At 32.1% G+C, this 13,430-nt stretch overlaps 2 protein-coding genes across 2 annotated transcripts in view; both read left to right on the top strand.

Moving 5' to 3' along the window:
* LOC113397023 (uncharacterized protein) overlaps window positions 1-9,069 on the top strand; it is an 88,856-nt gene extending 79,787 nt beyond the window's left edge. Inside the window, exons 8-9 of the mRNA XM_026635166.2 lie at window positions 5,729-5,908; window positions 6,201-9,069. Of these exons, the coding sequence (XP_026490951.1) occupies window positions 5,729-5,908; window positions 6,201-6,412 (392 nt within the window). The 3' untranslated portion in view covers window positions 6,413-9,069. The remainder of the gene's footprint in view (window positions 1-5,728; window positions 5,909-6,200) is intronic.
* LOC113397075 (actin maturation protease) overlaps window positions 1-13,430 on the top strand; it is a 174,694-nt gene that overhangs the window by 106,795 nt on the left and 54,469 nt on the right. The window lies entirely within an intron of this gene.

Raw genomic sequence — 13,430 nt, 5'->3', positions numbered from 1 at the left:
AAAAGCCTCGAATAACCTAAGTCATTAGTAAACGATCATAAAGCCCTTGGTATTAAAACAAGGATTATAATATGGAGATCTTCTAAATACGGTCCTATCTGAAGCGGCTATCAGAGGTTGCAATTAAGATTAGAACTCCTAAACGACAGACTTGGCGCCCGCAAACCTATAACGGCTGTCCAGTCACGGCTCAGATTAGTGGATAGCAACTGCTCGATGTATAAACCAAGTTCGATAACCTTTCAGTTATATTCATCAATAAAGCCATATTTAGAATTCGGTTTAGAAAGAACAAATCATTTAAAATAATTTCTTATTTATATTGTTAAGTCTGTTAAATATTTAAAGAACAACAATTATAATGGTAACGACTTTATAATTATTACTTTTTTTTTTGTACTTCTTACCTACGCAATTGTAATGATCTCATCTGCCCTAAACTTAAGAATTTTGAAATCGGCATACAAGTGACGAAAATCATCGTGAGATAAGAATTTACTTTAAGTAAAGTGAAACAATTACAGAATTAGTTGTGTACAAAAATGTTGCACATGAAATTGATCATGAAATTTTAATCTTATCTAGAGAAGTTTAGCTTCAATCATCTATTTTTAATGCAAAACGACGTCAAGATTCTATAGATAGATAAAGATCTATACGAATCTTACCTAGCCATTAAAATCCATCTAAAATTTACGTATAACTTAATTATTGTCATTAGCCGGAGCCACGTTAATTCGTCCCTTGTAGATCATGTTACGTACTTTACCACTTCGCTCTAATTAGATGTATGTACCTTTAAGACCGTATAAATCCTTCGTGTGAAGACCTTCATATATTATAATCGTCCGACCTCACACGTTTACAATTAAGACTTTGCTATATAATTAGAGATAAAGAGAAATAATATTACTTTATACAGTTCAACTCTTGCAATTGGCCACACTAAGAGGAAATGTTGTTTTGCTTTAACGTCGACCTTTTGACATTTTAAAAATTTAATACATATTTTTCTCGTTCTTACGTGTTTCTTTAAAAGAGTTGGGGAGTCCCTTAAATTGCTTTAGTTCAGTGGTTGTGTGGTTATTTTGATGACTCTTTGACTGATTTTGGTCACAGCGGACACTCTGCAAAAATTTGCCAGCTGCCCATGAGATGCCTTACCTGTGAAACTACTTAGCTTAAAATTCTAAAGAGCACCGTATATATGGCTTCTCTTTAATTTATGAGCGAAACCTTAATTAATTCTTGTATTTAATACAAAAACCTGTAATTATTCATGATATGAAAATGCGTACAGGGCCGGCTTTAAGCGCCCCTGGCTTGACGAGCATTCGTTGCCCTTTTTGCGCAAGGTCCGTGGTGGTGGTGGTTCCAGGGCCATTTTTGACCTTTCTGGGGCCCAATGTAAAGTGATATGCGTAGGGCTCAGAATAGAGAGTATTCAGCACGTGAAGCTAGGTGGCCCTCCAAAATTTGTCGCACTGGGCCGTCACCCCATCGCACCCCCCACTAAAACCGACACTGAATGCATACAAAATGTAAAAAATTCAATACTTAATTTCAGCAAGACAACAAATCAACTGGCTTCGGTATCAATAATATTCATATTCACATTTTGGTATTCTTATATTTTAATTTTATTTAACTATTTAATACAAGATTAAACTGTTATTTCCTCATATAAGTAAGTATAAATATTTTTATGCTTTTTTGATTCATTGAACTACTCCTGTAAGTTTATGCGTGGCAAATTGATCAAGATGAAACTTTGCAAGCACTTCAAGTGTTGGTGGCGTAAACCATTTTGGTAAGTGGAATAAAATAAAGATGGTTTTAAAAAGAATATTTGTGTATTAAGATTTTATGCATTCGCCAGCAGTACATTGATGTTGTCTTCATTTCATAGTAAAAACTCAACAGAGTTAATAAACATTAGAATGTTTAATATATTTTAAGTTTTTTTTTTATATCGTATGTTATGTTTTATATATTTCTTTTGATTTTCTTTTATATATTTCTATCGTAATATAAGTTGGTTTTATTCCACTCTCACTCTCACTTTCATTTCACAGTTTTTTTATCAACGTAAGTAAATATTGTATAAAATTTAAACTATTAAATATTTTATTCTTGTAAATCTGTAGTCTTATTATTTAACTTTTATTTACGTTGCCATACTTATCAATTTCATACAATAGTAAATTGAACACATAACTGAAAATTTATTGAACGGTGATCACTTTCTGAAACTTTTCAATGGCCTAATGCCGTTTAAAAGTTTCAGATACTTGTTACTTACGGAACAAACCGACAAACTAAACTTAAGTTTTAACTATATTAGTTATACGCATCTTACGTTTACTATGTTATGTAGAAATTATATTACCTGTGGTGGCGAATTATTCAGATATCTGGATCTGTGTAGATAATTCCTGTTCACCATATTTTCTACCGCCAAACAGCAGTACCTACTCTGTACAACAATATAATCGGAAACATAATATTTATTAAACCAATTATAAAATACACAATAAAATATAGTAATGCTTAATAGCTACTAAATTACTTACTTCAACCTTGTCTTCACCCACCGCCACTTCTCTGTGGCGGGCTAGTGGGCAAAAGCTTCTAAGCTAAGTGGTAAAAAAACCAGGCCTCCTAAAAAAAACCCATCCAAAATCCATTGAGATTATCGAAGCCTGCCATTAAAGAGGAAGGATCTTATTACCTTATTACAAACTAGAATTTAAAATAATAGCAAAATAAACAGAATTTAACATTTGAACCCATATACGAGATAATATCTGAATCCTAATCACAGAAATTCAGATATCTAACCACAATCTCGTACAATTTAGTTTATCTTAACACCTGGAGTAAAGCTCGAGATAGATTAAATTCTTAGTATTTAACTATGATTACTACGTGACGTTCAGCTTCACGTAAACAAAGGAACGAGCCAACCAATTACGTGTAGTTAAATCATTGTAGATAATATTTCACGAATAGAAATTAATTATTATACAACTCAACGAATTTCGAATATAATAATGATAAATGAATTCAATAAGACTATAATACAAAAGAAGTTTTCACCAAATGATTTTAATAATAAAACGTATTGTACGTTATCACTAATATTAACCTTTAAGTACCGACGTACATTTTTTGTAACGTTAATACCGATGTGAGGCCTGAGAGGCCGCGTATATAATATCAGTTTTTTTTTAAAGAAAAGTAGTAGTTGAATATTTGTCCTTTCATTATGATGAAAAATGAAGAGTTATAAGAAAAATTCAGTATAGAAAGAAAATCAACTTAATTAAATATGTTAGTATAACACTATAATAATATTTGACTTAAATTTTGGGAAAAAATCAGACCATTCGATATAAAAAATCAAAACACAAAAAATACTCCTTGCAAAATAACAAAAAATAGTATTTCTCACTAACGAGTAATATAACTCTTAGATAAAAAATAATGTAGGAAAATAAACCTTCTGAAAACAAAAATATCCACAGTTCAACTACTCGCTAAATTCTAAGCACAGTCAAGGAACACTTGTTTCGCGCACTACAAACAAACGTGTTTATTGCACGAATAACATGTATCAGTCGATTTTTGTTTGATTTCAGGTTGCCATGGAAGATAAGTCTTTTGTGTATTGACTTCCTCAGCTTCATCTTCACACTTTTCTGGCTTATCAGAAACAAGTACTCTTGTCCAGTTGGGCATAGCGTGAACTTAGAATGAACTCATTCTCTAATACCAACTGTCGAGATATTTTTTTATAAATGATCCTCTATCAGGGTGTCGATCCTCTATCAGGGTCACGTGTACATCGTGTAAAAGATGAGAATTGACGCAACTAATAGCTAAAATCCAGTAAAAAATTGTCATGGGCGCCGTCTTGATCGGCGACTGCAAGAATACACAGAGTATTTCTTATTTATTTCGTCTACACCGCCTTTCGTAGAATTATGAAAATATATAATTTCTGGCTCCCCTGAGTGTGTTTGTTCTTTCATTATGATACATTGATGAAGCTAAAATGACAGCTATTCCTTTCTTGGTAACATGCTGTATATACCTATTAAGTGTTTGAAATTGTATCTGTCATTTTATTGTATTCTTGTTTTAAGTGCTATATTTCAAATACTGTGGTGTATCGATTAAATAAATAAATAAATAAATAAATAAACATGAGACAATATCGTTGTATCCTTCGTAAAAGCAAATAAAGTTAAAAAATTCTGGGGATATTTCTCTTTTATTTATTTTTAATCTGTCGCACAACTGTTTCGTTTACTACCGGAAGTCCATGGTGTATTTATAGTTCATAATATCTGTCAAAATAACAGTTTACTCAAACAATAAATAAAACAAAAAACTTACATAAGTAACGACGTGAGGCCTGTGAGGCCGCATCGGAATTTCAAAGGTAATTACTCACCAAATACATCCGCGGTGACAACATTGCGGTTTCCGACATCAATGTGGGCACTAACCATGCAGCTACTGAAAAGCTGAGATCGGTATTGTGAAGAGAAAGGACTAAACTAGCAAGTCGAGTACCTATCGGGGCCTCTGAGACCGCACGGCGGTACTTAAAGGTTAAGACTATAATGAACATAATATACAAACATATATGTAAATCTTTGGTTGATTATTAAAAAAAAAATTTAACTTGGATAGGTTTTTGGTTGGTTAGTTTTTTGCCCAGAAGATCGGAATTGGGATTCAAGAGGGAAATACTGCTAGCATTCTTGCCACCATTCCGTGCGGTCAATATTTATACAGTAATTATTTATAAATTCATATTTGTATATATTTAAGAACTTAATGTTAATAATTCATATGTAAATAAAAAACTGACATACTCTGTAATTAAAATGGTTGAAAAGAGTAACTACTGAGTTTCTTGTCGGTTCTTCTCGGTAGAATCTTCTTTCTGAAACGGTGACATTTAACTTAACACTTTAACAAGACTTGAATAAAGAATAATTTGATTTTGAACTATTACTGGCCGTGTCGGATTCGCTGTCCAATCGGATTATGAGTGTGAGGAATACAGGGTTTGATTATATTTGCACTCATATTTGTGCACTCTATAATTTTATATCCATCGTAGTTGGCTAGTATCTGAGAATAGCCACTGACGTCATCCAGGCGAACTTTCTTATTTCACAATTAATAACTAACTTTAAATTGACAAATAACTTTTTTATGTGAAAAAAGTACGATTTTTTTTTCTTTTTTTCTTTTAAAGGTTGCTAGACTAATTGAGTAATCTCTCAAGGCTAGAAGGCTACTTTTACCAATGGATAAGTCAGACTATATCAGTCATTATGCCTTTCCCGGATTTCCGATCGGATTGCCATCCGTAATACTTATTACGGATCCGGGTCTACTCCAAAGAATAACAGTTTTCTGTTATCTATACTAATTTTATAAATGCGAATGTAACTATGTCTGTTGTGTTGTCTGTCTGTTGTTCTCTCACTGCAAAACCACTGAACCGAATTTGATGGAATGTAGTATTTACATAGGCTTTTTATACCTTTAACTAACGACAAAAAAGCAGCGAAGCCTCGGCCAACAACAAGTCTTTCATATAAATCATAGGCACCAAATAGTAAATATATATACTAACAACCTTTTTATTAACATTTTGATGGTACAATGTATGAAACATTCAAAGTTTGTTATGTTTAAATTATAGCAACAACATCTTCTGAAATGTACGCGCGTTCGTCTCGCAACGCAGTGGGCGCACTGGACGGTCGCGGTCTTGTCGCGGTGATCAAACGACAGGTACCACTGGCAGGACAGCTCGACCACGAACTGGCTTGGGGCCAGGGATGGGGCTGGGTCACTTTGCCCAACGGCGTATGGAGTGGACGTAAGTGAAATATGTATATGTATAATATGATTAAGCATTTAGTTATTAAAAGTCAATGGATACGAGGAATACAATGGGGCTCCCATTGTATTTGTCGTATCAATTGACTTAAAAATTGTACGTGTATATAATACATGTTTATTATGTTAATTTTATCAGTAGCCATGACCATCTTCCATAAGCAAATATAATACATATCTTAATATCGAATAAATATTAAAATACTCTTAGCACGAATAATTAATTTATCAAAGTACCTTTAAAGGTTTTCATTCAAATAATTGTGTTACAGGTCTCACATGGTCACAAGAAGGAGAGGACTTCGCACTCCACGCGATGCCCATCATGCATCACACCAATGTTTCCCAAGCCTGTTCCATGCTCGATGGCGTCACAGCCTATGAAGCTGCGGCCTACGAACAAGCTCTCGCTGAGTACGACGACGCTGCCACAACATCAGATGACTGGGACTTCGGAGTCGACTGTGGCGATTTCATGATGTGAAGAGCTCGAATTATTTATACGTACGGTCTTCTGATTTCCTTTAATCAACGAATTCAAAAAAGGTGGAAAATTTTGAGACGTCTAGTCATTGATAAAGTTCGCGAGTATTTGTTAGCGTAACATATATCCGTTTGACATAACCAATACTAATATTTGATGTTTTCTTGATCGTCATAAAATGGTTGAATTATAACGTGGTTCCAAAGTATTACGCTATACTATTGCTCAATATTAGGTAAAGAAAGTTCATGTGCTGGTCACGGAGGAAACATTTGAATGCGACAATTGAGATAAAACTACAATTACAAAAAGAATGTCTTATGAATTTTATATTTCAACAATTTTCAGAGAGAGAAGTACCTACGTTATTGAATTGAGTAATAGGAAAGTGATTCCTGTAATAGTTGCATGCTCTTTAGAGGTAACTGTGTTTGTTTTAGAGAAGATGTATGTAGCCATTAAACCTTTAGAACCTCGTATTTTATTGTACGGCCTACAATTCTTAGACGATGTTCAATTAGACATAGACTTTGTAAGCACCGTAAAAAATGGGATTGGATAATTGTAATATTTTCTCAGTGTTTTCCTTGAGACGGTATTATTTTTTATAGTTTATTCGCAATTCTGTACCTTTTTAAGTCTTTAAATATATCAAGAGATATATTTTTAAATTTTTTGAGAGTTTTATGTGTACGAATGCAGGGTAAAGTAATGCTTAAGAAGCAACCGTTTCGTATTCTACACAAACATAAATGGTAATATAAATGTAAAATCGCACAAAACAAAATAACAAATGAAACTTTTAAGTTTAAATATATAGATATAAGTAAATCGCTTTGTCCCCTATAACACCAATTATATTTGAATAATAATTATTATCCATTGAATTATTGGAATTTCATATTATAGATGTAAGTTAATAAATTCGATGTTAGTACGTAGACTTTGGTCGGTAGAATAACACAAGAATTCCAGCACATTTTGGAGCCATTCGTTACTATATTTTTTTAATTTTAAAACCTTGCATAAAGTTTGAATTGTTTTCTTATAATGAGAAGATTCTATAAGAAGCAACAGGTCAAAGGGCTGGTCCTTACTGCCATTGCTACTTTTGAAGCAAAGTTTTAGCGTGATTTGAAAATGGTTCATTTAAATATTGCTTGATACAATTAAACAAAAATATTCAGTATTACAAGCGTTTCAACTTGAAACAAAGCTTCATAGAAGTTTCTTATAAAGCAATACATATGTGAAATTGGGAATAGAGATCGATCCGATTTCAGAATTAAAATTAAAATTTTTGGATGGGCTCCAAAAATCTTCTAAATGTGCGATTTAGTTAGTTGGTATTAGTAAAATTATTGTCAAATGTATAATTATATCTAGTCGCTATAAAATCTTCCGACCTACCCAAAGACTGCCTAACGTTATTTACCTAATACCTGTGTTGTGTAAAATCCTAGGCACGGTCAACGCAAAATGTAACCCTGACCCTGCGGAACATTGCATTGCAAGATTTCTCTCTGCATCGGAGAAAATTTTGAGATACTTCAAACTGCAATGGAGTAGCGGAGGATTCTTCTCTTTTTCATCCCAATACGAACTGTTACTTTAATAATAACTTTCAACAAGAATTTTACAATTGTATTGAAATGTCTATGCTGGTATTATGTATAGTGATATTGCCATTGTGCATTTAAATGAATGTCTATTGACTTGTATAATTTTTCTATTTATGTGTCCTTCGCCTTTGACAACAATTATTTAGAAAATAGATTACAATATTATTTATTTATTATCTTAGTCACTCTGTATTAAAGAGAGTAATCTTGCAATGAGGTTATAGATTTAGTAGCGTACTGTGTAATTACGAGTATGTTAGATAAAATAGGTGTTTTTTAAAAGTTAGTGGCGCGAAAACGATCTTGAAATACTTTTTAAATGTGTTCTTTAATCAAAAAATATATTGAAAATGGCAACAACTGACATTCTCCGACTATCGGGAGTGAATTATTTATAATATTTATATGAAAACATATTTAGTTTTAAAATACGTGTAAAATATTTTCTTCGTTTTTTATATAAATTTTTACCTTAAAATGATTATAATAATATATTAGGCAGCAATAAAGTGTGACGCTGGTTACGTCACAATAAGTATTTTTGTAATGAGCACTTTTCAAATTGATTTTGCAAAGTGAATTATGTATGAGCATTTATTTTGTTCGTTAAATTGATTTCAATTATGAAGTCCTTTAAGCCTGACATTTGTCTAGATTTGTCGGTACAGTTCGTATTCGCTTTTTGATGTTTTTTGATTTTATCATTGCCATTTTGTTATTTCGTCACAGAATAAAAAAAACTGTATGGTCAAATCTATATAAAAATATAATCACTGGTATTTTTAATAAGTATATAGAGAGAATTAAATTATTAGTGTAATAATTAATACCCTTTGTGTTGCCAAACGTGTTTCATACTTAAAGATAAATAAAAATAGATTTAAGAAAAAAAAATTAGAATACCAGTGATTAAAACATCGATTGCAATTAGTGAATATCCAATAGAACAATAATAGCACACGATGTACTTTTTGAATAATTGATATAATATATTTATATTCAGATTATATTTTTTAAATTAGTTTCTTCGCTTGATTTCACTCGCATCAAGTTACAGCTAGGAGTCATAGGGCGTGTACATAGCTAAAAAAAGGCATTGTTATTGTCACTGAGTTTAGCGCGTTCAATCAAATAACTCTACTTTAAACAAGCTACTTCACAAATATATTCACTCAACTTGACTCAATACATCATGAATCTGAGTTATATCAAGTTTTATACCCTATTCTAATGGCAGAATGAGTAAACACTAACAAAACTTAGATTTACACATACCGTGCAGTTAGTGTTTTTTATATCCTATCTAACTATCACATAAAAAAAATATATATATCCTTTATAAGATTTTAAATTAACATGGTTATTTTTATTACTAACATTATCTAAAACGGGATATTTACCATGTTTTTTATTTTTATTTGGTGGAGCTCGATATTTCGACATTATCTACGAATGTCTTGTCTACAAGATCCATTACTGATTACACATTTTTTACACAAATCTATAAAATTAATGTCATAGATTATTTTAGATCTCGACCAATGAGGTCACGTCATTTCAAGGACAAAGTTGTTCATTTGTCTTTCCTCTTCGTGCCATTAAAATGGACTATAGTATTATTGATAGAAGAATACCAAGCAGCGGACTTGCAAACAGTATAAAATACAATCAATATGAAATCAGACTAAGGATATATTTATTTACTAGCTGTGCCCGCGACTTCGTTCGCGTAGTTGTCGGAAACACTATCATGATTATCGTGTGATTGCTCACGTTGGTTTTTGTTATTATAATCGTCAATAAGATTTAATAATATGTTTTACAGTACTTCAGCGTAGATTATATTTTTAGTTTTATTTTCTTGTGGTAGAAGAACATACTGATTTTGCCCGCAACCCGATCTTGACAACGCGACATATAGTTGGCCGTGTGAAAAGCAGTCTTGACGTAAATCGATTCCTACGTGTTTAAATGTTTGGCCCTGTGATTTATTAATGGTTACGGCAAAAGATAACTTAATGGGAAATTGAATTCTTTTAAAATTAAAAGGTAAATCATTTGGAATCATTGGGATGCGAGGTATAAGCACTGTTTGACCAACTGCCGGACCAGTCAAAACTGTTGCAACGATCACGTTATTGCGAAGGAATTTTTCTTGAAGGCGGGTCCCGTTACATAAATTTGGTGGTTTAAGATTTCTGAGTAAAATTATCGCAGCACCTATTTTTAACTTCAGGGAATGTGGTGGAAGGCCGCTCGGGTTTAAAGAATTGAGAAACTCTTGTGGGTAATGGACAGCATCTTCTTGATCCATTACATTATCAATAGATGTGTAGGTAGTTATATCGCCTGGAAGTTTGGTTAAAATTAGGTCGTTAATTTCGTCAACGCTACTATTTCTCGCCGCCAATATTGCCCTTTGACACATCCATTGGTAATCTTTATTTTCTATTTCGACGATATTAGGGTAAACTTTTGATATTAAATCCTCTATGCTAGTCACTTTTTCTCCTAAATCGCGATCAATTTCAATTTTATTTTCAGAATGAGGTACTTTTCCATCTCCTATTAAAAGTAACTTTGAAGGAAAATTTGTACTTCCTCCCCCCAAATGTGCTCTCATATTCGTAGATAGTTTTAAGGTATGGACAAATTTCCATAACGGTGAACTTTTAAGGCAAGACCTTACAATGTCTGCTCTAGTTCCTCTTAAAATTACCGGTAAAGTTTGTCTAAATAAATTACCAACCTCTGTGTTTTTATTGCTTATTGTTATACGGTCAATTATGACAACCCTTTTCTTAAACATAAAAGAAATATTGTACAATAGTGTATGATTGCGAATATTTTTTTTGTTAACAATTCGATGCAGGTGTATCGACATCTGGATGTAAGACAAAAGAAAAAGTGAATTGTAAATAAATAAATCACAAACAAAATTCATACTCTGCCAAAACAAACAAAACGTTCAACAGGAAATGTAATAGTAAATCTGAATGACTTTTCTTTGTCTTGGATTAGGAGAAAAGTTCATGAATTGTAATACCTGACGGTAGACATGTTTGCTTAAACACTCAATTTTGATTCCAATTTTTTGTCATTATATAGGACCACTATGTACGTATAGGGTTTAAAAAAACATCAAGAAGAAGTGTATTTATCGATAGACCAGATTTACAAATTTGGAGTATATCATATATTTACAAACATACCTTGGCTGACACCGCCTCCAAAAATAACAATAATTTTAACTATAATATATTATCGTAATAACTTTGCTGACTTTTAAATAGTCTAAATATTTTTAATTACATTTTACATAGTATAAATCTAAAAAATATTGTGATCATTGTTTGTTATTCATAGGTTTGTGTTAAGTTAGATTTAAAGTGGGTAGGTACATACTTATCTCCTTGCGTGGAAACACAGAACGTACCTACATATTGGTAAGTAGAATAAGTTACTTGATTATTAAGTTGTAGAATAATAAGCAATTATTTTTTACTTTTTAGAGCATATTACTTTTTTTCTCTTTTGAAGTCGGTTTTTTTTTGTCAAAATTTTTGTTTCTAAAAGATTCGGCCGAGTATCGCTAACGTGCTCATTAGAATTATTCCGTTCCCTTCCGTACCGTTACTTTGTCAAGGATCCTATGCCCAGAACCTTACCAAACTTTCACCATAGTACCCTTGAAGTATATCCTTTATAATAAAAAAAGAATCATTAAAATTGGTTGGCAAAATTTTGAGTTATTCACCTATTTATCGCGCACATACATAATGCACATTTAAGACTTATATCGTTTTCATAGGGATACCATCATCGTAACAGGATAAAATTAAAATGGGGCCCCACGGGAAGCCCTACCTTTCAAACAAAAAAAAATTATCAAAATCCAGTGAAAAGTTATGAGGTAACAAACATATAAAAAAAATACAGACGAATTGATAACCTCCTCCTTTTTGAAGACGGTTGAAAACAAATAATATTAACTTAAACGTAATAAGATAAACAAACCGAACAATAAGAAGTTTAGATTGTTTCTCCTTTGGTGTTATTATTTCATAAGGTGATTATAGTACAACCGTGTTGAATATGCTTGAACGTAATAGAAATTACTTGAAATATTGAACCACTAATTTATTTGTGTAGTCATTTTAAACGATATTCACCTATTTGCTTATTTGTTTATTATATAATTTATTTTCTCAGTGATGATTAATCTGCATCGGTGAAAGTATCGCTCGCCATTTTGAACTTTTTTACGTGTGTAATGTAATTTTTATACCTTATTTATACCGTGAAACGTTTGAATTGTTTACTTGCACAGTACGAAGGAATGTTCATTGACATTTTATCTTATATCGTAAGTTAAAACTACAGCAGATTATGATTTAAATGTAATCGATTTTAAACGATAAAAAATAATGAGCAAATAAGCTGATAACAAAACCTAATTTTGATAAATAATTTAACTATTAAGAATGTTAATTTTTTTAAGTCGTTATGTGCATTGCTACTTCGCAGAACTACACCCGCGGGTGAGAGTGGCGAGCGCGGCGGCGGGGCTGTCCCGCCTCCCCCTCACCCGCCGCCGCGCCCCGCCTGCTAGCACACTCTTAACAAATAGACATATAGTGTCACGGACTTTTTTTTATTATTAAAAGAGGAATATATCTTTCATACACATTTTTTAGTAACTTAAAACGTTTATGCTGCGCACGCATCGAAAGTCCATAAATGTGAATAATTTTCCCCGTTTTTGCAACATTTCTCACTGTCGCTGCGCTCCTATTGGTCGCAGCGTAATGTTATATAGCCTAAAGCCTTCCTCTATAAATGGACTATTCAACAAAAAAAGAATTTTTCAAATCGGACCAGTAGTTCCTGAGATTAGCGCGTTTAAACAAACAAACAAACAAACTCTTCCGCTTTATATATTATTTATTTATTTTTCATGTATTATCTGGTAAACTTATACCACCGACGAAATGTTTTTTTTTTCTAGAAATATCGAATGCTGTACTTACTAAATAGTATACATACGTTTTCCTAATTTATTATCTGTGATAGTTTAACATTTTAGTTCCTCTTAAATAATCCGACTATAACAAAAATTACATCGTGTGCTAACAAAACGTAATGACAAATAAGAACTTAGAGGTGCGTAGTGGAGGTGTGTCACGATAGTTAAACGTTCACGTCAATATGAATGTTTGTATGTAACTTTTTTAAAATAAACGCCAATGAGGTGACATGTGCTGTTTTATTTCGTGTATCTCGATATTTAAAATAACATATTACTCCTTAAAATCAAATATGTATAATTTATATTATTCGTGCAGTAATTTTTTTTTAAGTTAGAGCGTCATTTGTCTTCAGCGAAGATCACAGTA

Source organism: Vanessa tameamea, chromosome 19 (assembly GCF_037043105.1).
Source record: "Vanessa tameamea isolate UH-Manoa-2023 chromosome 19, ilVanTame1 primary haplotype, whole genome shotgun sequence".
NCBI classification, from domain to species: Eukaryota; Metazoa; Arthropoda; class Insecta; order Lepidoptera; family Nymphalidae; genus Vanessa; species Vanessa tameamea.
This window is presented reverse-complemented; position numbering and strand designations above follow the sequence as displayed.